This window comes from Papaver somniferum, chromosome 6 (genome assembly GCF_003573695.1).
Source record: "Papaver somniferum cultivar HN1 chromosome 6, ASM357369v1, whole genome shotgun sequence".
In the NCBI taxonomy this organism is placed as follows: domain Eukaryota; kingdom Viridiplantae; phylum Streptophyta; class Magnoliopsida; order Ranunculales; family Papaveraceae; genus Papaver; species Papaver somniferum.
In genome coordinates, this window is record NC_039363.1 from 27,695,588 (window position 1) to 27,719,736 (window position 24,149).

General features: G+C 37.1%; 1 protein-coding gene across 3 annotated transcripts; it reads left to right on the forward strand.

The window, feature by feature from the left end:
* The first annotated feature begins 2,017 nt into the window (after nucleotides 1-2,017).
* LOC113287210 (nuclear-pore anchor-like) lies at nucleotides 2,018-20,461 on the forward strand. 3 transcript variants are annotated; one of them, XM_026535894.1, is made up of 50 exons: nucleotides 2,018-2,487; nucleotides 2,586-2,732; nucleotides 2,966-3,064; nucleotides 3,360-3,488; nucleotides 3,586-3,678; nucleotides 3,796-3,861; nucleotides 5,436-5,525; nucleotides 5,624-5,701; nucleotides 5,800-5,909; nucleotides 6,405-6,522; nucleotides 6,612-6,704; nucleotides 7,523-7,571; nucleotides 7,905-8,008; nucleotides 8,105-8,173; nucleotides 8,333-8,476; nucleotides 8,582-8,686; nucleotides 8,862-8,975; nucleotides 9,076-9,154; nucleotides 9,310-9,353; nucleotides 9,447-9,520; nucleotides 9,855-9,957; nucleotides 10,033-10,167; nucleotides 10,246-10,344; nucleotides 10,417-10,458; nucleotides 10,559-10,612; nucleotides 11,661-11,840; nucleotides 11,972-12,019; nucleotides 12,359-12,409; nucleotides 13,224-13,310; nucleotides 13,386-13,460; nucleotides 13,559-13,743; nucleotides 13,836-13,938; nucleotides 14,142-14,258; nucleotides 14,775-14,867; nucleotides 15,269-15,427; nucleotides 15,515-15,568; nucleotides 15,668-15,781; nucleotides 15,866-15,943; nucleotides 16,052-16,201; nucleotides 16,287-16,358; nucleotides 16,687-16,824; nucleotides 16,939-17,013; nucleotides 17,109-17,196; nucleotides 17,289-17,381; nucleotides 17,466-17,530; nucleotides 17,620-17,727; nucleotides 17,892-17,954; nucleotides 18,157-18,313; nucleotides 18,506-19,920; nucleotides 20,052-20,461. In XM_026535894.1, exons 1-50 carry the CDS (start codon nucleotides 2,182-2,184, stop codon nucleotides 20,142-20,144), a joined length of 6,405 nt encoding a protein of 2,134 aa, XP_026391679.1. In that variant the 5' UTR covers nucleotides 2,018-2,181; the 3' UTR covers nucleotides 20,145-20,461. The 3 variants fall into 3 exon arrangements, with proteins under 3 accessions (XP_026391679.1, XP_026391680.1, XP_026391681.1); XM_026535895.1 differs by having other exon boundaries at nucleotides 13,227-13,310; XM_026535896.1 differs by lacking the exon at nucleotides 6,612-6,704.
* The last annotated feature ends 3,688 nt before the right edge of the window (nucleotides 20,462-24,149 follow it).

Here is a 24,149-nt window from a genome sequence, read left to right on the forward strand (position 1 = left end):
AAAGTTTTGTAATATAGTTGTCTACCGATTATTCTATGTGAAGAAAACTTTGTTTCCTGTATCCAAACAACACCATATTCGGAAAGTAAATTCACTTCTTGAACTTTCGATTATAATAATCAAGAGTTTTGTAATACAATAGTCTACCGATTATTCTACGTGAAGGAAAATTTGTTTCCTGTATCGAGACAACACCATAATCGGAAAGTAAGTTCACTCCATTAGATTCCGATTATTATAATCGTTAGGTTTATTTTATATTGTGCTTCCGATTATTGTATGTGAAGAAAAATTTGTTTTCTGTATCCAAACAACACCATAATCGGAAAGTAAGTTCACTCATAAAATTTCTTATTATGATAAACGGAAGCTTGTGTAACCAAATAAACGACCGATTACCCGTAATCGGTAAAGCTTTTAAATTAATGTACTTCCATTACATAAAGTTTAAAAGACCTTAATGTTGCAATCATTTTAAAAGCACCTAAATCCATACTCTTACAATCACTTAAAAGTATTAAGAAATATCATAACTTCCAGTGACCATAGAAATTATCCCTCTTGATTTTGTAACATCCTTCATGTTCAAATCGTTTCCTGTAGAGGTCCACATACCGACGATCAGCAAGATTTCTCTGAAATTACGAATGAGTAACAAGTTAGTACTAACTAATGTTTATGTGAGCCGGAGTTACAAAGATACTTACTCATTTTTCATACGTCCACCAAGGAAAAGCGTTCCTAACAAATCGTTCCTCATCTTCAAGTTTGTCAATCTCCTTATCAAGCGTATTCTTTCTCATCTTAATGTCATTGGATGATCTTCGAATTCGATTACCATCTAACGCCTCAAATACCATTAAGATACGGTTCCATAACTGCTCTTCGGATTTTGATTTGTGGAGCTTGTGAACACGATCAGTTACCACAATGTACGCTCTATAAATAACACAGTCTTCTTCTTCGGTAAAAGCATATCCATGTTTTTGTTTTCAAAATTAGAACTCAAGAGAGGAAAGAGTTTGGTGCAAATGGGTTGATAGATATGAGTTTCTGTATATAGGTTTATGGACCAACGACTCTTTTTCTTTTTCCAAAAAACTCCAACGGCTATTTCATCAATTAGGTTTAACTGCAACGACTATTTTGACGAAGGTTGAATCTGGGGTTACTTATAATCGGTAGGTATGCAAGTTAGATTATCTACCGATTGTGGTAGATTCAAAATACATAATCGGGAGGTTTTGTAACCTATTTAGATTCCGATTATGGCTATATCCAAAACACAGACCAAATGGTTATGGTTGGCTATGTACCCCAAAACCTATGGAATTTGGCCAAGGTTGAATATGGGGCTACTTATAATAGGTAGGTTTACAAGTTATATTATCTAACGATTATGGCAGATTTCGAAATTCATCAACTGAAGGATTTAAGAAAAATCTCATTTTGGGGCAACCCATAATCGGGAGGTTTTGTAATCTATTTAGCTTCCTATTATGGCTACATCCAAAACACAAACTAAATGGTTATGGTTGGCTATGTACCCTCAAAACATATGGAATTGGGCAAAGGTTGAATCTGAGGCTACTTATAATCGGTAGGTTTACAAGTTATATTATCTACCGATTACTCTTTAATGATACCGATTATTGTTTTGGCTACCGATTATAAAAGGGCATACACACATTAATCGGTAACTACCGAGTCTATATTTACTACCGATTATCTTGTGGCTACCGATTATTGTTTTGGCTACTGATTATAAAAGGGCTTATTAGCCGAAATATCCACACATTAATCGATAACTAATGAGTGTATATTTACTACCAATTATTATTTAACTACCGATTGAGGTGTTGGCTACCGATTACAAAAAGGTATTAGCCATTTCAAGAAATCGGAAATAAGGGTTAGCTTAGATTTACGCTTGGGTGACCTTTTTTGTCCTTTTATATCGCCCCTAGTTCTTTTGGTGTCGCCCTTAAAAATGCCAGCAAACTATTTCCCCCTCTGCATCAAAAACAAAACGTTAAAGGAGTACTCTAGTTTCTCGTCCACCGCTTCCCCTCCCGTCCTCTCTCGAATACTCCTTTTTCATATTTGGTTCTCTCTTTCTCTGTTAAAGCTCGTTTTAGGGTTTTGCTGCTTTGATTAGGGTTTTGCGTTAATACGAGCAGGATGCCGTTATTCCTCACGGATGAGGAATTCGTTCGGTGTTCTAACGATGTTTCTGTGGTTGTCGATAAGGCAGATTCGTATATCAAAGATCTTTATCGACAAATCGAGACACTAAAAGCACAAGCTGATGCTTCATCGATAACCGCTGAACAAACTTGTTCACTTCTTGAACAAAAATATGTTTCTCTTACTTCTGATTTTGCCAAACTTGAAGGGGAGAAGGAACAACTGGCTGTTACACTTGAACAACACATTTCTGATGTTGCCGAACTTCAGTCTCAGAAACACCAACTTCATCTTAAATCTGTAAGTTATTTTCGTTTTTAGGGTTTCATGTGTGATTTATGGTTTTTAGGGTTTGATATTGTGTATTGTTTTAAGTCTAATTTTATTTGTATATTTAGATTGGTAGAGATGGAGACGTTGAGAGATTATCCATTGAAGTTTCTGAGCTTCACAAGTCTAATAGACAGTTACTTGAATTGATTGAACAAAGAGATGCGGAGATTACGGAGAAGAATTCCACTTTAAAGACATATCTCGAAAAAATTGTACGTGTGTAGTTTTTTAATTTATCTTTTCCGCCTGGACTTGCCGTGTTTCCCTGTATTGCACTAGGAGGAATGTCATTAATGAAATTGCTATGCATTTTCGGTAGAATGATTTTCACTGGGTGGTTTTCTCTTTCTGATCTTATGCATAACACAACCATCCAGGCTTAAATGTTGGCAATGAATAGTGCATCATTCTTGTCTAAATTTCATCCCATGTGTCATTGTTGAAGGTGAATCTTACAGACAATGGTTCTCAAAGAGAAGCTCGCATTCATGACATCGAAGCGGAAATAACACGTTCTAATGCAGCGGTAGCTCGTGTATCACAGGTGACTTTAATTTGTATTCCATTTACAAACTTTTTTCTTCTTTCCATTTTGAGAGTGAAACATTGAAAGAAGCTTTCTTCCAGTGGAAGTTACTTTCCTTCGTATATGTGTAATAGATCTGTCTCCATCTCGAAGTTCGTATTATGGCTCTGTTGTTTTCAAAAGCTTATCATTTCGTCATGCTAAATGCTGGAAAACTTGCATAGTCATTTAAGCTTCCAACTTTTTGTCTGCAAGAGTGTTTATGTTGCATCTCATGATTTAAATGCCTAATCTGTAGTGTTCCTTGTGGCAGGAGAAAGAATTGACTGAGAGGCACAATGTTTGGCTTAATGACGAGTTAACAGCCATGGTGAGCAGCCTGAATGAGCTACGCCGATCGCATAACGAACATGACTCCCAGATTTCCTCCAAGCTTGCCAATGTAATTGTTCTTTATCTTTCTTCAAAGCTCTTTCAGTTTTTCAGATACTTTTTCTTCATAGCGCGACTTGTCTAACAACTTTATTAAGACGTCTCAGGTTCAAAGGGAATATGATGAGTGCTCTAGATCATTAAAGTGGAATGAAGAAAGAGTGAGGGTGCTTGAAATGAGTTTAACATCAATGCAAGAGGTTATTTTTTTTTTTTTTTAATTTTTTGACTTAATGCATGAAAATTGTTTGAAACACCCCTGATAGTTTGCATCCCGACCGGGTTATTTATTATTGGCAATCTTATTTATCATGAAGGAATTATGTTCATGCAAAGATGCTGCTGCTATGAATGAGGAGCGCTACTCTGCTGAAATGTCAACGGTAAGTCCCACCAGAGTATTCGTGCCGTCTTTAGAGAAATGTATACAGAAAGTTACACTTCCTCTTTTAATATGAAATAGGATATGCATAATAAATGTTGCTATAATACTCATGTGGATTTTGAAATTTTCCGCATTCACCTTTGGGTAAGGTTTGAGAGTACTCTGTGTTTGTTCCTGTCCTATTGATTCTTCCTTCCTCTGCTGCATTCAGTGTATCTTTTGTTTCAGTTATGTCTTTCTGACGGTAGTTTGATTTACTGGATCCAGAAGTCATATGAATGTTTAGGCCTGGGCAGAAATATAGGTAAAACTTAGAGTATTAATATTAATTACCTTGCTCATGGTAAGAAATTAGTTAAACGTAAAGTGAGTAAGTATGGCCCCTTTAGATGTCGAGTAATGAAAACCTTATCAAGAATATGTCTTTCTTCAAGGAGTTTAACTGCTTGAAAAGCTAGTCAGGAAGATACTTATATCCTGAAGGAGCAAGGACATGTCCGCTTTGTAGCATAACCTCCTTAACGAAGAAAGCAATGTAGCTTCAAATGTGTCATTTGTCACTCGTCTCTTGAGTGAGAATATTTCATCGTGAGACATTAACTGGGTTGCAGATACTTGTTAATCATTGTGTCGTCGTAACCAACACTAAGACTGCTGGACACACACACTGAAAAACAAGAAAACAGGAAAGTGGGAGGGAGTCAGAAAACAGGATGTTGCCTGGAAAATGAACCAGACCGTGCAATGAAAGTTTGGCAATCCCTGTTTATCTCATATCTAAAAAACTCGATGTGCCGGGTTCAGCATCATGTTGTTTCTAACACCTGTCCTTGCTTATATGTAATCCGCTCTGAAAACTTGATTTTCCGGGTTCAGCACCATGTTGTTTCTAACACCTCTACTTGCTTATATGTAACCCGCTATATTATATATTGAAAGTTCCATTTTGAATGTTCTACATTTACTTACTAAACTTGAATAGGTTAACAGAATATTAACTTTGGCAGTTGTGAAGGCGTTAAAGGCTAATTTTGATAATCTTATACTCTATCAAATCTTAGCCAACCTATAAAGGTGTTAAACCCTTATTTTGAACATAGGCCGATTTTGTCTCTCACCATCACAGCCTATAAATCATCATATTCTGAAGTCAGGATTCTAGAGCTTGGAACTGTGAAGTCTTGCAGAAATCAGCAGTGAAAGAAGAGCCTGATATTGTTGATCCGTAAAGGGCGAACTTTTTGTGGCTATAGATGTATTTTTGAATAGGCAAATACGATGAATTACAGCGCCAAAAGTTAGTCCTTGTTTTATATTCTTGGTGCAAGTGCTGGTAGCCATGTTGCAATATTCTAGTGTTTCTAAGAGATACTGTCTGATATTTTTGAACTTCAAATTACATTTTTTATATTGGTGCTTGCGTCATTGTTGATACTACTAAATGTATTATTATTTCGACTTTGTCTCTGGATATGCCCTTGAATCCAGTTGTAATGGTGGTCAAAATTAGGCATCTGGCAGGCATTATTACTGTTAATAAATGCGTGCTATTTTACTTTTGCATATATGAAGGTTACAAAGCTGGTTGAACTCTATAAAGAGAGTTCTGAGGAATGGTCAACAAAGGCAGGGGAGCTAGAGGGTGTGATCAGGGCATTGGAGGTGGGAATATTTGTTATGTATTTCTATTAGTTATCAGATATTGACGGTAATTTAGTATTCACTTGTGGTGCCTTTTTTTGCTATGAATTGGTGTTCAGATACATTTGGATCAAGTTGAAAATGGTTATAAAGAGAAGCTTGAGAAGGAAGTAGCCACAAGAAATGAGATTGAAAAGGTACTATTCAATTTCTTAGGTCCATCTCGTAGGTAATAGAGAATCTGTCTACCTAACTTCTTTTCTCTTTTTCTGTTATTGTGATCCCTGTGCTCTAGGAAGCAAACAACTTGAAAGATAAACTTGAAAAGTGTGAAGCAGAAATTGAAAGTAATAGGAAATCTGGCGAGTTGAGTCTTGTTCCATTCAGCACTTATGGTGATGAAAGGTATGTCTAGTTTGTGACGGGTACATGCTTACTTCATGTTGTTGATCGGGTGTTCCCTAGAATACCCTGGTTCTATAGTTCTGCAGTTACGATCACCTGATATGAAACGGCTTGGGGCCTGGTTGAGGTATCATTTATGTTGTAGCTGCGTAGGCATCTACAGTCAGAGGATTATGTACCTTAGACTTTTAGTTTTTCGAATTATTGTTTAGGCATAGTTGATGAACGTATGATATTCCAGGCATCTTATTACCATTATAATCCGGTTATCAAAGCCTATTTATGCATTGGCATGTTCTTCAGATAATCTTGTGTTTTTTTTTTTTTGTATGAGTTGGAATTTACAACGGAAGGTGAAGTCTGTGTCTCTGAAAATAAGAATCTGTGTACATCTTTCTAGGGACCTAGTTGCTAGTTTGGGTCTTACTGGTGTCGGTCTTGCCATTGAATTCTAGTAATCCGTATGTGGTGGTTAATTGTTTTGTTGGTTCGCAGACTGATATGTGGGATGGAGGATGAGAGAAGTGGGGATAACAGTATGATCGTCCCTAAAATCCCAGCAGGCATTTCAGGAACGGCATTGGCGGCATCACTTTTGCGCGACGGATGGAGTGTAAGGGTGTTCTCATCTGCAAGTTTCATATTTTTTTTTGTTTGTTTTAATCCGTTTGTCAAAATCATGTTATTGTGTGATTGCCACAGCTAGCTAAAATGTATGAGAAGTATCAAGAGGCCAGTGATGCATTACAACATGAAAGGCTAGGAAGAAAGCAATCACAAGCTGTTTTGGAAAATGTAATGACCCTGTAATTTACTCTAGTCTATTTTCTCCAGCACTTCAGTTAAGTTTAACTGTTAGAAGCTGTCTGTAACACCGACACAGACAAGGCATCGGTCTCGTGTGCCCAATTCGATACTGTGAGGTGACACAATATATTTAAGTAATTTAACCTAAATATATAGTATGTTGAACTTACTGTAGAGAAGTAAGAAGAGAGGTCTTGCACACACACACACACGTACTCCCACACACCCACATATATATGATTAATTAGAAAAGATAGTGGAACTTACTCGTAGAAGGAGCAAGAACAGTTTTAGCTGATGGGATAGTGATTTCAGTTTTATGCATTTGGTTTCTCTGATTTGGTGGATTGTACAGATTAAATTCTATTATCATGTTTTGGGCTTTGGGAGGTTTTACTCTTATTGGTAGCTGAAAGATATTGGATACTTAAAACGATAACATTTGTAATAAGTAGAAATACTTTATTAGTCTGGTCCTTGATGTCTTCCTGCGATTGGTTTTTAATAAGCTCTCATTGTTTTGGTCTTATTATATAGTAGTGACATGGTATGTTTGCTGTCCTGGTTCAGCACAAGCCATATCTTGATTATCTTGGAAGTCAGATCTTTTCATTCATTCACATGCTTTCATTTTGTCCAGTACAACTGTAGAAATAGCTATTAATTATTAGCAATGCCGTGTTCTTTTTGATATTAACATTGAACCCTTTTTGAAAGTATCATCGGTTCCGTTTAATGTGTTCTTTTTGATATTAACGTTGAACCCTTTTTGAAAATATCACCGGTTCCGTTCAATGTGTTTGCAGGTGTTGTTTGAAATTGAGGAGAAAGCTGAAATCATTTTGGACGAACGAGGTATGTATTGCTATAATTTATCGATTTCTCAAAAACGGCTCTTAAAATGTCACATTAGTAATGAGTGTGCTATCTTTTATGCTACGAAGATGGGCATGTCAGCAAGATATGCTAAACCTCATTGCGGTTGGCTGATCTTTGAACTGGATTGGATACCCAATGAGTCTTTATCTGATAAAGGTCATATGAACTAAGTTGGGGAATATAATAATGTGTCATTAGTCTTTAATAAGATAACCAGTGTCAAAAAGGGATAACAGTAGGAGAAAGGCTTTCAATGAGTAGATTTTCTTCAGTCAAATGAATGCTAAACTGCAACACTTTTTACCACAGCTGAACATGAAAGAATGGTTGAAGCATATTCTAAGATGAATCAAAAGTTGCAGCAGTCGCTCTCGGAACAGGTTAATATTGAGGGCACCATTCGAAATTTGAAGGTAAAACTTTGAAAGGTGGCTACTTAAAAATTGTAAGTCCTTTATAAACGAAGCTCGTGTGGCATCTGATTGTTTTTATGAACATCCTGTTCCCAGGCTGACCTTAGGAGACAGGAGCGTGAATATAATACAGCACAGAAAGAAATCGCTGACCTTCAGAAACAGGTAAATCAACTTGCCACTCCTGTGTATACTGGCTAATTCTGTATATTGCGTGTTCACTCCTGATTACTCTTTTGTTCATTTGAGTGTGGATTCTAGTTTTTGAACCATAGTAAAAGATATTGTTTTGAAATCTTGCTAACTTTACACGTGTTGCTACAGGTGACGGTTCTTCTCAAGGAATGCCGAGATATTCAACTTCGTTGTGGGTCTACAAGCCATATGGATCCCGACGACTATGTTACCAGCACATCGATGAAGATGACTTTTGATTCTGATGTTGAAAAGGTCATTTCGGAACGCTTGGTGAGTGCTATTCGGGTTTAAGACCGTCATTTCATTTTCTGGTTCTTCTTTATCCAATGACTGTAATCCTTGTTAAGTTTTGTATGTTGATACGAAATTCTGCAGTTGACCTTCAAGGATATAACAGGGCTGGTTGAGCAGAATGTACAGCTCCGAAGTCTTGTACGCAATCTCTCTGATCAGAATGATACAAGAGATGCGGAGTTAAAGGTAACTCCAAGTCATCCTGATTCTCAGTAGTGTTGTCAGTGTATACTTTAATTTGTTCAGGCTGTTTTATTAATGGTCTGGTGTACTTTGTCTTTTGGGTCATTTGAAAGATGAAATAAAAAACAATTGATTTTGTCGAAGCATATGATTTGGACACCTGCTGATGCTGTTGCAGGAGAGGTTTGAAATGGAGTTACGTAAACAGGCTGATGACGCTGCATCCAAGGTTACTACTGTCTTGAAAAGGGTGGAGGAGCAAGGAAACATGATAGAGTCACTTCACAACTCTGTAAGTTTTTTATTTGTAGCCAACCAGTTCTTCTGCAAATGCTGGTTCCTTGTATGTATACACATTCATCTGGTTTTTACGGATCTCATCATTTTAATAGGTTGCATTGTATAAAAGATTATATGAAGAGGAACGGAAGCGGCACGACACACAGCCTCATTCTGCTGGGGCAGTTCCAGGTATGATGGCGCCATCCGAAAGCTCATGTGTGGTTCTTATATTGTGTTTTTTTCGGCGCATTCGTTAAAATTTGTTGCATTATTATTGCGGAGAAATGTATTATTCAGTATATTGGTTATGTTTGCTTTCTAATTCTGTGCGTTGGTTGTAGCAGAACATGGAAGAAAAGACCTTATGCTACTCTTCGAAGGTTCTCAGGTATGTCCAGTGAAATCCCACATCCCACTGCTAGGCAAAGAGTTTATTCGAATGAGCTTCTCTTGAAGTTTCAGAAAAAATAATATTTTGCAGGAGGCTAGTAAGAAAGCACATGAGCAAGCTCTCCAACGTGCTAGACATCTTGAAGAAGAGATGGCTAAATCTAGGTAAATATCGTTACTAGTTGCATTCATCTGCTATGTTGTTTTTGAAGTGGAAATACATAAAAAGAAGGCAGTTATCAGTTCTAATAGCGAGCCTAAGGAGGAAACCGATGGCCATCTTCTGGGAAGGCATTTAGAATGTGATAGACATTTTTGTGGACCTGGAATCTGTATTTTTGTTTCTTTCTTAATTTAGTTATTGATGTCTGTTTAAATTAATCTTTCTGGATATGTTTTCGTTTTCAACAGCTCAACTTTGAATCTTTTTTTTTTTATTCTTCCTTCCAACATTCACTTTTCGACTATTCATGATGCATACTGTCTTTTGCAAGCTCAGGAGTGAGATTATATCAATAGGGCTTGAGCGTGATAAGTTAGCCATGGAAGTGAACTTCGCGCAAGACAGACTCGATAATTTTATGAAAGAGTTTGATCATCAGGTAATCTCTGACCTATGTTGTGTGTGTGTGTGTGAGTGTGTGTGTGTGTGCTGATGTTATGTTTAAATATGCCAGAGAGATGAAACCATTTCAGTTAAAGCTAGAAATATTGAGTTCTCTCAACTGATTGTTGAATATCAACGGAAGCTACGTGACAGTTCTGATTCTGTGAATGCCTCGGAGGAGCTTTCACGAAAGTTAACTATGGACGTGAGTATTTTCCGTTTGACTCTTCTCAGCCCAGTTTTCTCGCTGTTCTCATTGTTGAGTCTTCGTGTTTCTTGGTAGGTGTCCATCTTGAAGCATGAAAAGGAAATGTTGTTAAATTCTGAGAAAAGAGCTTCCGAGGAAGTGCTTAGGTTGTCAGAGAGAGTTCACCGTCTTCAGGTGGGAAGTGGCTGCATACCTAACTAATTTGTGTTTCTTTGATCTTGATCTAATATATAATCTTTCATACAGGCAAGTTTGGATACTATTCAGAGTGCAGAGGAAGTCCGTGAGGTATGTCTCATTCTCATTCCTAATTGGTGCTTCTTTTCAGTAATTCCTGTCTCCTAGATTTCATACTTCATATTGGGTTGCATTTCATCTGGAAATGCAGGAAGCTAGATCAATGGAAAGAAGAAGGCAGGAAGAGCAGTTAAACCGTGCTGAGGTTTGTTCTCCATCTGTAGGTTAATAAGTTTTTTTGGTTGATTTCGGGAACTGCTTATATTTTCCAGTTTGTGAACATAAATGTTACTAATTGTTATTGATTGTAAAAGGTCTTCTAATGATTAGGATTCTGTCAATTGTGATGCCCTGTTAGTGTCAGTATTTCAAACAGTAAAAGAGCTTTTTATTGAATTCCCAAGGTTGTGGAAAACCCATATTCGCTATCCTTGTCAGAAAGATGAGTCTTTTTTGGTGGCCTCTGTTCAAACACATTAATGATTGTAGTGGTGATTGGCGCAATATTGATGTACTCATTGAAGAATAGCATGTATATGGAAATGCTAGATTGATTGTCTTCTCTAGTGGGCTTGCATTTTATCCGCCTCTACAAGTCAACTATTCTATATATTAAGTCTCTGAATAGTATATCTATTGAGGCCTAGTGAAAAATTCCTTGATTACATCTTAAAGTGTTGGGACTTTCTGGCTCTATGCCATCATAGAGGGATGTTCTGGTGGCAATATAATAAGATATTTATATAGTTTGGGATAATTTATCCTGTGTGGTGTTCATCCCAGAAAAGTCTCAGATCTTATAACTACAGATGTTTATAGCACACCCTTTCACAAGGCACAATCTGTGTACGCTCTTGTTGCAGCTGCATGTCATATTGGCCGAACATGCCTCTTTGCGTTGCCTCTCAGATCTTATAACTACTGATGTTTACAGCACACCCTTTCACAAGGCACAATCCATGTACGCTCTTGTTGCAGCTGCATGTCATATTGGCCGAACATGCCACTTAGCTTCGCTTCTTGCTAATGTTTAATCACAAAGTACTGGGATGAATCATGATTGATCTTCGTGACTGGGGCACAATTTATATATCCATGTGATCTATTCTTGTATTAGCTTCGTCCATGTGCCCATTGTAGCGATTCATGAATGCTACTTCTGTCAAATAAATTTCACACTGTTGTCTTCTAGTTACAACTGTATTAGATATTTTAGTACTGTAGCACTCAAATAGGTACTTGCTTATGTGCAGAGGGAATGGACTGAAGCTAAGAGAGAACTTCAAGATGAGCGGGATAATGTTCGGAGTCTTACACTTGACAGGGAACAGACAATAAAACACACAATGAGACAGGTCGAGGAAATAGGAAAACAATTGGCTGATGCATTGCATGCTGTTGCTGCGGCTGAGGCTAGGGCAGCGGTAGCTGAGGTAAGTCTTTATTTTATAGACAAGGCTCTTAGTCTACTTTCTACTCTACATCCAAGAATGGGACACATGTGATAGCCTGTCGTTGGTCACATGGTACTTTACCTAAATATCTGCCGCTGGTCTTTTATCAGGCTAGGTGCTCAAATTTGGAAGCAAGTCTTAAATCTACTCAAACTAAGGTACTTTTAAATGCTTTATAGTAACTCCACGTTTATACTGTATTAGAGGTTTATGATCGCGAATTTTATTTCTCTCTCTCTCTCTCTCTCTCTCTTAGTGTTTCCGATGCTTATCTTTTTGACATGAAAAGGATACGTCTGACCATTCTCTTTAGGTTGGTGTTTGAAAATAAACTATCTTACTCTCTAACTTTTCTTGGTGTTGAGGGTTATGAGAACAGATCTTTGTATTGATTTTTAAATCTGTTTAGATTGCTATCATGTTATTTGTTCTGTCTCTTTTGAAACTATTGAATGAATTATTACTGAATTCTTATTTTAATGTTTCTCTGCAAATAGGAACTTGAGATGGATAGGAGTTCTGATCCTTCTAATTCCTCAACAAGTGAGGTAAGTGCTTCTTTTGCTGTCCCTGGATGTGTTTCCTTACAGGAATGTTCTCTTTTTGATGGCTTCGCTCAAATTGAGATGCTCTGGCAAATGATGAATTTTTAGTTTAGTAGCACATCAGGATTGCTGTTTTATGTTATCTGATAATTGTGCCTCAAAACTATATACTCTTTGCCAAGATGATTTGAAACCTTTTAGTAACAACATATTTCTTGAATTGCAAACTATGCGTTTGAGTTCTATCACGTGTTATAGGTTTCTAAATCCAGGCAAGAAATCCGGGAATATGTTGAATAAGTTTGATTTAATGCATGTGTACGGTCATTTAAGAACTAAAATGTGGAGTGTGGTCTTTTTGTGGCTGTAGTGTTGTTGATGAATTAGGCCCTATACTCTTTTCTCTTGGACAAGTTAGGATGTCTACGCTCTTATTATGGTATATAAGACCAGGGCATTTGGACTCATATAGGAAGTATTTCTATTTCTAGCAGAAGAAGAAAACTGTTGCTAGGTAAAACTGGGTAATGGGTAGAATATGCAGTTCATAATATTTCACTGACAGAGGAAAGAGGAATGGTGTTAGTGAGAACGTTGTTGCCATTGCTGTGGGGATGTTTTCTCTAGAGGGATCAAAAATGCAATGCTGTGCTCGTGGTTGTTTGCATCTGTCTCTGTAGGTGTAGGGTGTGTTTTGTGGTAAACATATGTTTGTACTTTTATGAGTATGATAGTTGTTAACTGATGTTCATACAGATTTTGACTTCTCATCAGTTTTCTGAAAAGAACTTTTGTTAACATCCACTAAAACTTGCAGCAGGAGCCAGTTGACCTGCTCAAAGCAAAACAAGAAATGGGAAAACTCAAAGAAGAAGCCCAAGTTAACAAAGAGCACATGCTTCAGGTGTGTTAGTTAGAAAGATTACTGACATTCTGTATTATTGCATACGGGGCTTACATGTTTTGACTCTTGTTGCAGTATAAAAGCATAGCACAAGTTAACGAAGCTGCCTTGAAGCAAATAGAATCCGCACATGAGAAATTTAAGGCTGAGGTAATCTTTCTCGTTTCTGGAGATCTGTTGGAGGTACCTTTTGTTTATTAAATCATGTTCTTTTGTATCGGCGGTCCTTAAAATTTATTTTTTTACAGACTGAGAAGCTAAAAAAGTCGTTGGAAGCTGAAATTGTCTCACTGAGAGAAAGGGTCTCTGAACTTGAAAATGATTGTGTTTCAAAATCCAAAGAAGCTGTCAATGCCGTCACAGGGAAAGAAGAAGCACTTGATGCTGCATTAGCTGAAATTAGTAATCTCAAGGAAGATATATCCTTAAAAACGTGAGAAATTTTCCTGGTGTTCATGTTCTTAGTCGTTAAATTATGCACTGAAATGCTTTTCCTGGATATGATATTATTTTGTTGTGTTGTAGCTCTAAAATGATGGCGATGGAACTTGAGTTATCCTCGTTAAAAGAAGATTTGGGGAAAGAGAATGAACGATGGCGGAATGCTCAGAATAACTATGAAAGACAGGTACCGGTTGTTATGTATATGCACATATACACACGTTAATTTGTTTTCTTTCTATCATGAGGACCTTATATTATCAGTTGGCAAGGTCTATGTTATCCACAACAGATGGACCTTTTAAGACACCATACAGCTTTTGGAGAGAATCTTGGTGCTGAGTTTCAGATCTTAAAAATCTGATCAGCTAATCTGTGTACATCTTGCAGGTTATTCTGCAGTCTGATACAATTCAAGAGCTGACAACAACATCACAGGCCTTGGGCTCACTGCAACTGGAAGCATCTGATTTGCGGAAATTGGCAGATGCCCGTAAGAATGAAATTGTAATTTCCTTTCACTTAATAAAGTTGCTTTTATTTTCATGTGCAGTGAACTGGATTGGTGGTTAACTTGCAATGTTGTTGATGTATTTCATATTAATCGTTTAGTTTAACTATTCTGTACTTTAAGAAAAAACCAAATGTTTTACACAAGGGTACAGCCGTCGTCTAATTTTGGTTCTTGTTGAAGTTTTTAATTAGTTAGAAATCTTCTGATAAGTATATTATTTGTAGTCCATAGTCATGCCCATTCGATATCTGTTGGAGTACAATCTGGAAATTATACATGGTGGTATTTTCTTTTATTCTGAAGGTTTTTCATTGGCTTCTTTACTAGTTTGTGCTTTTTAATTCCTATAAATTTCATAGGAAGATGTCACCCTCTTGTATACTCGGTTATTTGCTTCGTTGGGGCATGGGTTAACTATCGATTTGATTTAATCATTAGTTTCTGAATTTATCGAGCGGACGATGGGCTCTATACTTGATTTCTTTTAAACTTTTGCTACTTCTGTGCAGGACATACTTAGAGCAACCTGGGAAACAGAGAAAGCAGTATTGGAGCAATTAAAGAATGAAAGGGAGAAGAATTACGCTGAAATTAATGAACAGGTAGTTTATCAGTTTTATAAATATTCCACTCTCTCCATGTGTTCTGTATCGTGTCTGCTAAATAAAAAAAGGGGAAACTTGGGAATTCTTTCTTGTACCAGAATCCAGGTTGACAACTTCTCTTCGAAGCTGAGACACTCAATTAAAATCTTTCAACAACCTAGTTGTTTTCCTGAATGCCTTTTTAGGTCAAATGTGTAATTGCTGGCTAATACTTTTTCCAGATTTGCATTGTCTTGATATGTGTAGCTATATGTTACTAAAATTTAATTTTTTAAGTCTTTAGATGTTTTTGTTATCAGAATTTCAATTATTTGCTTTTCATGTTGCATCCACTTATCTTGATGATTGCTTCTCAGAAGTTATCTTATTTGCTTTTCCATCCTCATGTCCCTCTTTAGAACAAGATACTGCATAATCACCTGGAGGCTTTACACATTAAAGTGGCTGAAAAAGAGCGAAGTTGTTTCGGTGGATCTTCCGGAAGCACAAATTCAGCTCAACACGGTGATCTTGACCTACAAAGTGTGGTCCATTATCTCCGGCGGTCGAAAGAAATAGTATGTCTTCACTTCCCGTCCATCTTGTGTCATTAATATATGGAAGCTTCCTGTTGGCTTCAGTTAGAAATTTCCTATTGTCTGCAGGCGGAAACAGAGATTTCATTGTTGAAGCAAGAAAATCTAAGACTGCGGTCTCAGGTATATCAACGTACACAATTATTCTGCTGTTTATTTGCTTAGTCTATGTTCAGAAACTTTACTTACTGTCGCTAATCGAACCTTTTCCATTACATACAGCTTGAGTCTGCCTTGAAAGCATCTGAGACGGCTCAATCGTTGCTTCAGTTGGAACGTGCCAATTCTAGGTCATTCATATTTAGCGATGAAGAGTTCAAGTCCCTTCAGATTCAGGTAATAACTTTTTCTTTTGGAACGTTGGTCGACTGAATGCTCTTGTATGTCAATAATCCACTTTTCTGTACGTCTTTGGCACAGGTCAGAGAGATAAATTTGCTCCGGGAAAGCAATATTCAACTTAGAGAGGAAAACAAGAACAACTTTGAGGAATGTCAGGTTGGCATGGAGAAACTCAACTTGTTATTAAATGTGGTGCTATCATTTTTGTGAGAGATGTGCTTATCTATTTTATCACTATCCAATACATTACTTGTGTACAAACAGAAATTGCGTGAAATAACTCGAAAGGCTAGAATTGAGGCTGAACATTTGGAAACCCTGCTGAGGGAGAAGCAAATTACAGTTGAGTCCAACCAGAAAGAAATTGAAATGCAAAAGATAGAGAAAGCTAACTTGGAGAAGCGGCTTTTGGAGGTAAACTTAACTGCTCAACGGCAGTTGGTTGAACTTCACCTGAACATTTTTCTTTTTAAATCATGATTGCTTCCTCTATTGTTAGTTACTCGAGAAGGGGAAGAATATTGATTTGGAGGAGTACGAACGGGCGAAGGATGGCTTTCAGAAGATCCAGGTAATTAGATTTTCCACCAGTGGCTTTGGTTTACATATTGCGTCCACTGTATTACCATGTGTTCAGGGGTATTTTATGCTAGATCATGTCATTGGAGAAAATAAAGGAAAGAGGCTGAAATTATATTTTCCTTTTGGGTATACATGGTGTTTTGAACTGAATAAAATATATAGCTAGTACCTTCTTTATAAATGATATATTCCATATCCAGTTTAGTTTTTCTCAATAATTTCTTTTACATTGTTGTCTTACCATGAAAGAAATATGATGCTTAACCTATGAAACATAATTCGTACGTTGTATATTTCTAAATCTAATGATGGTCCAGGTAAAACTAAGAGAGAAAGAAGCAGAGCTGGTGGAAAGTAAAAGGCTTATCATAACTCGGTTGGAACATGACCTGGCAAACAGCAGATCTGAACTAAATGAAAAGGAGACGAGAACTAATGATAGTCTTCAGATTGAGGTACTCACAATCTACTTCTATCATCTAAATATCATAAAACTATTATGTGGGGTTATTTGATGCACTCTTCATAGAAATCTTGTAACAATATTATAACCCGAGTTTCCCATGCAGGCCAAACTTAGAATGGAACTTCACAAGCTGAAATTGGAACATGACAAGCTCAGGAGATTGTTTACCATCCACAAGGTGCAAAATTTCCGTTGTCTGGAATGTATTATGAGTTTATATAAGAAAACCAGCATATAATTTTAGCTCATTTGTATCTCTTTCATGATCTACAGAAGAGGAACGAAGGCTGGACAAAAGAAAAGGAAGAACTGATTAAAGAGAAGCAATCTCTTTCGAAACAGTTGGAAGACTCTAAACAAGGTTTTTGTCTTCTGATACTTGATAACATATTTTGATGTCTTAAACTGTTAAAATTAATTTTGCTAATACTGAAATTATGTTATGTTTGACAGGGAAGAGACCTATTGATGCCTTGGCAAAAGAAAAGGAGGAGTTGATTAATGAGAATCAATCACTTTTGAAACAGTTGGAAGACTCTAAGCAAGGTATGTTGTCTTCTGATATATTTGAAAACATAATGCGATGTCTTAAACTTTAAATCTGCTAAATGTGGAATTATATTTTTTTAGGGAAGAGACCTTTGATGGATTCTGCTAATGATCAAGCAATGAAAGAAAAGGAAATGAAGATACAGGTTTGTTATTTGGTTTGTTACTTTTCTTTGTTCGCATATTTTGTTCTTTCCCTACTTATCGCTTGGATGTTACTTGAACTACCTCGTAGATACTTATGTCTACTCTGGACAAGGAAAGAGAAGAAGTGAGGAAAGAAAAAATAAAGCGTGTCAGGACCGAGAAGGCAGTTGAAAGTCTTGTTAAAAATGTTGCTCAGGTTATATACCTTCTATGTCTTCTCTATTTTTGCTTACTTCGATGGAAGCACTAATTGATCCTCACTGAATCATTATTCGTCCACATTTTTTGTTATTTGAATGAGTGTATTAGTCTTTCCTTCATCATTTTTTGGTTATTGACATTCATCATTTGCTACTGTAGGAGAGAAAAAAATTGGTGGATGAGCTTGAGAAGCACAAAAAAGCTAAAGAACAACTTCAAGAGGTATACTATCTCTTTCTTGTATTTAGGAAGTTCTGTTGAAGATTTTAGTGTTTAGTGGCTTGTCAACTAATGTGATTTAACCAGCTGACAGTTCTCAGTTGGTTGTTTTACCATGTCTTCTAACTCATTTTGCTTCCTTACACTGTAGTTATTATTTTAATAGAACAAGTTCATTTATTAATTTCTCGTTAATGAATTGCAGAGCACCACAGTTTCGGCATCCCAACTGCCCCTGGAGAATGTCTTGGATGACCATATGGCTTCTTATCAAGCAGCTGTGAAGAACTTGGAGGTTGGAGTAGATTCACTTATTAACGAGGCTCCTGCTGTGGATGTGCCACCTGTGACAACTTCTCCAGGTAATTTTGTGGCCAAATTAACAGCAATTGGGTAATTACGGCGCCTTCTCCGTTGAAAAATTCAATTGCCATGAGTTGAGGCTCCTGCCAAGCATGTTTGTTGGAATCAAGACTATTAGCAGTATATCCTTCGTTTATGTTTTTGTGTTAATGTTATTTTATTTACTATGGTTTGTTTAATCAAAATGGCAGCTGGTAGGCAAGTTCATCCTCAGGCTATGAGTGCCCCAACTGGAGCAGAAACGGCTGCAGTGCCTTCACAAACTAGACCAGTAGATGATAGGGAAAAAAAACCCATCTCCAAACCCAACGTTGAATCCCGTAAAGGTGGAAGAAGGCTGGTCCGACCTCGTCTTGCACTTCCAGAGGGGGCTAGCGGTGATGTTGAGATGTCTGAGGTTGAAGCGCCCTCTAATAATGCTGATTCAAAAGTAGTTACGCCTTCACATGATTGTGAGCCTGAAGCAAATTTAGCTCCTGCCATCGCCATTCAAACATTAGTTCGCAAACGACCAGCTTCATTGGCCTCATCTGGAACACCAGATGAGGGTAACATTAAAGAGGAGCCTGATTCCTCTATGCCGAAGAAGTCAAAAGTTTTTGATTGTCTCAGCGAGAACATTGCCGAAATTGAAGAGAGAATTGATACCAAAACAGATGATGCTGTTGATACTGCTTGTGAAGAGCCTGTTGATTCCGAAAAGGATGACACTGTGCCGGCTGCAGGCGAAGAGACAATTGATTCTAAAAGGGACTACGGAGATGCTACCATCGAACAGTCAGCTCCTGAAGAGGTGAAGGATTCATTGTTAGAAGGTGAATCTCAGAACGAGATAAATCCTTTGTCAGAAGAGTTGATGGATGATAAGGTTCAAGACACAGAGGAGGATATTGAAGAAAGTATGAGGGATGGCGAGGAGCAAGATCCTCAGCAGCAGCCCATTCCCGCAGAAGTTGAAAATGATAGAGAGGAGGGGGAGTTGCCTTCTAATTTGGCTGACCCCCAGAATGACGGTGGTTTTGATATGATTTTCGAGGCAGAAGAGAGTTTGGCCGAATCTGTGATAGCTCCCGGCGTAGAGGATGAGGAGGCTGTACCTACCACTGAGGTGGTTCCTGAGGCTGTTTCTCCCGAAATTTTATTATATGAGAAAAATGAAATGGGTGAGTTAATGGAAGAGACTGCTGAAGATAATGATAAGTCTAACAGCGGTAATGAAGAGGAAGGAGCTGTTGATGATATCGAGCATAGCCCTAAAGGTTCTTTTGGAGCAGGTGGGGTTGAGACCTCTTCATCTTCCCCAACTGTTAACCTAGGCGATCCAAAACAAGGTCTAGGCGATCCAAAACAAGGTAACACTAATGTCTCACCCAAGGCTGAAGGTGGAAAGGAAGATTTGCCAGGTGGGTCCGTCTCGCCGAAGCCTGAAGGTGGAAAAGAGGATTTACCAGGTGTATCTGGGAATAGCTCGACTAGAATCATTAACATGAATGAGAGAGCTAGAAGTGGGGCTGTGCTTAGACAGGCTGGAGTGGTAAGACAGGCTGGAGCCGCATCTCCTCCTGTGACTAGAGGTCGGGGCAGAGCAGTGCTTAGTGCTGGCAGGGTAATTTGTTGAACCTAATCTGACCAATATAAAATAAAATCTTTTGAACCTAACATGCAACTAATGTCTTTCAATCAGCTCAAGTTCATTCCTTTCTAGTTGGAAATTTCTAAAGATTGTCTATGTTACAGACCTTATCTACTGTTCGTGGCCGTGGCGTGCGTGCTCGAGGACGAGGTGGACGTGGCAATGTGCAAGCACAGGAGGACAAAGAACAAAGCTGAGCTCAGTGTCACTTCGCTTTTTACATTTTGATTTTCCTTCTCTTGGGTCATACCAGAGTTGTCTAATCCAGCATCCTGTCCAAGTTAGTCAGGTCTGCCAGGCATTCATCCAATACAGTTAAGTGATTGGGTATCGGTTGTTTAAATACTGTTACTAAGAGAATCAGCATTTATGTAATATATTCTTGGCAACAATAAGAGACACAGGAGAAACTAAAATAGGTTTGCTCAACTACAAAAGCAAACTATCTGATGATGTATATAAAACAAAAGCTTCTTCTTAGATCACAAATAACCCAGCACACATTCTCAGCACATTCAGACTGCGTCTTTATCTTGGTACCTTCTTTGGAACTGTCTTGTAATGACCATAGAGAACTACATGTACTAGTGTGACTTTTAGTTGTGAAGTGAGCTGCCATCACCAAGTATTAAGCAACTAGGCAAATGCCTGGTTCTTATTAGTGTCAGTTTGTTAGGGAGTCCTTTTCGATTTAAACGAAACGGTCTCCTAATTGCTCCTACCATGAACCTCATTTGGCTTGGTCAGATAATGATGTGGCACAAGTTGAAGCGATAAAAGGCAAGGAGAATCCACTCCTTAATAGTGATGATAGAAACTCCAATGCAGGAACAAAGACTCTAATCCAAGAGTTAAAAAAGACAAATAATGGTTTTTAATCAAACAAACTTTTAACAATTTCATTAATCAAATAATAGCCGGCCACAACTAAATTGAAATGATAATAGAAAAAGGCTATTTATAGCCTGCAACCATAAATCCTAGAGTCTAACTTTCCTTGCACAAATAAACAAGATAATCTTATAAAGAAACTAATTGTTCTAACAAATAAAATATCAAATTAATAAATAATGAGATATATCCAAGATACTTGACCAACTAAAGATACGTCCCGTACCAGGTTCCACACTGCGATGAAACTCGCCTCGAGTTTACATAAAAAATGACAAATCGAAGGGAGAAATTTAAAACTGCCACTAGTGATACAACTTTGACCTTGAGTTATGCATCCGAATCACCAACCATTCTTCAAATAAATTCATCTTCAAAATATTCTTCAAATGCATACGCCAAGTTCATAGTTTGGTGTCGCTTCGTGTTACTTCCGCAACAAAGAAACTCCCATAACAACTTCCATGCAATGTCTTGTCGGCAACCCACGAATGTTGGTGTACAAGTACAACTAATAGGAAAATTATCCTCATAAGAAGTTTTCGCGACAGTAGTCTCCTTTTGGGAATTTGACTGATCCGGCAATCCCTCTTAATTCAGTTGTGAAATATTTTCATCCCTTGCTTTTCTCGACGTCTACGCGGCATCAGATTCACTTTGGTTGTTCCCCAAATGAATTCACAAATGTTGTCATGACAACTTGCTTGAACGTCAAACAACCGAGAAACACCCAACACAACATCACAAATGTCAATATCAACTAGTTCACAAAATATGGTGTCGGAGTAACACTTACCGATTGCTATAGGAATTTTGCGAACACCCAAACAAGTAACTTCGTCTTCGTTGTTGTTGTTGTCCCATTTTATCTGATCCAGGACAGGGTGCCAATCCATATCATAACCCAAAGCTTCCATTATATTGACGACGAAAAGTATAGTGTTGTTCCTGCATTTTGAATCTTGATGGAACTAATGTTCACCGGAAGTTTAACTGTTCCCACTGAATATGGCTTGTAAAGAAAACGGACGCAAAGGAATATAAAACGGGTACAGTAGAACCTCTTTATATTAATATTTTTGGGCATCCACAAAATTATCAATATAGGGAGGTAATTAATATAGAGAGGTTACCCATAGAAAATGTAAAATTTTAAGTTCAATGTATTTGTAGTTGTATTTAGATGATGTATGTACGTTTTTATAATTCCAATATACAAGTGCATGAATATGTTTTGGAATTTGTAGTTTCAAGAAGCTTGGAAGCATTAAACATGCTCGACAAGTAGGAAATATTTTGGCTACAACGAGAAGGTGTCTATGTTGATGAGTTATTATGCATCCGCAAGTTCAAAGATGTTTTGGTAATCCAAAAATTATTTCTTTTTCTCAAACAACCATAGATAAATATTTTGTTTAATCATAAATTTATATAACTAAATATATATATTTTAATATAATATTGATTATTAATATTTGGAGGTAAACTCTTTAAGACGGAACTGGAAAAAATCATTAATATTAAACTGAAGAGGTTATTACTATTTCTCACTGGCCCAAATTGGGACCATAAATTTTTATTAATATATAGAGGTTATTAATATATGAAGTATCAATATATGGAGGTTCTACTGTAGTTGGATATCAACATGCCTAGTATTTTATGGGATGAGATTATATGAAATACCAAGATCACCACCTATACCAATCTCTAATCTCGGCGTAATCAGGTTTTCAGTTTGACTTAAGAACTGATTTTTGAGTTCCTACTTTTTTTCTTCTTCTTTTTGAAGGTAGGAATTCATTAAGATTAAAGTTGAGTTATAATGTTGACTGTTCTTGGAAACTTGATTCCATTCCTATCATCTAGGTGGATGCTAGTAAGGAAAACTGGACACAAGTTGTCCCAAATTTTAGTTTGTGCACTTGTAGGATTGTTCTTTTGGTGTTCTACCGCCTCATTTGCCACCTTATCCGCCGTTTGGTTTCTTTTCCTGTAAGAGCAAGTCTTATGGTGGAATCCAACCTATTCCAAGTGTGGAAAAATCATGAAATGTCAAGTCTAGTGGCTTCCAAGTTGGGATTTTCCACAGAAAATCCAAGCAAGGTTCCATGGTTTGGTGGAAAGGTCCGTGGAATCCATCTAAACGCCAATAAGAATAGCGTTAAACGCCAATAAGATTGGCACAGTAGAGGACAAGAAACGCCAATATGAATGGCGCTGAACACTAATCAAAATAGCGTAAGTCAAGCGCCAAAAAGAATGGCGTTTAGCGCTATTAACAACAGCGTTTTCTTAGCGCTATTAACAACAACGTTTTCTTAGCGCCATTAACAATAGCGTTAAGCGCTATTAACAATAGCGTTTCATGTTATTTATTTTTCTTACACTCTTCTCACATCACTCCTGTTTCCTTACCTATAAATTGAAAATAAAAAATCTTTAAAAATACAAAACAAAATTTATAAATTTGAAATTGAAACAAGATTTAAATTAGCTAATTTTCATTTCATAGATTAAGTTACATGGATTAAAAAAACTAAAAGCGACATTACATGGATTCAAATAACTAATATTTAGAATTTAACATGATCCGATTTTCATTGTCAAGCTTCATCATTTCCGAAAGCGGGATGGTTCTTAAGAATTTGGTACACATGATCATATGCAAAATCTTTGTTGTTTTGTTGAGAATATAGAGTTTTAGCATGTACCTCCTACAAAATAAATAAACATAATCTCTCATTTAGAAAATTAATGACTTAAAATATGGATAATTGAAAATAAGAGGTTCCATTGAATAATACTTACAACTTCTTCTAACGTCCATCCTCCTCCGATATTTGCATAAATTGAATGTATGATACCCATGTAAACTTTGGTTTGCTTTTTTATCACCGGCCACCTATTTTGAATACTTTGTCTTGTTCTTCCGTTTTCATTACCACCCGCTTCTTCTACAAAGGCTTGAAGCACCCTTTCCCAATAGTTGTTGACTCCTTGATTTTGTCCAACAATCGGTTGGAGACTAATTCTCATCCAAGCTTTGGTGATTGCAACATCTTCATTTGTAGTGTATGCCATACTTGCACTTGATTGAAAGAAGGTTTGGAATTAAAAATATAAAATCAGGAGAGATAGGAAGCAAAGAAAATCTTGAGATTTTGGGATGGTTTGATTTGTGTTGAAGAAGCCAATTTTTATAGATAAATTTTAATTTTGAAAATCTGACCATTGAAACGCTATTGAGAATAGCGTTAAGCGCCATTCTTAATGGCGTTTATTTTGAGTCGTTGATTAAAAGGAGCCGT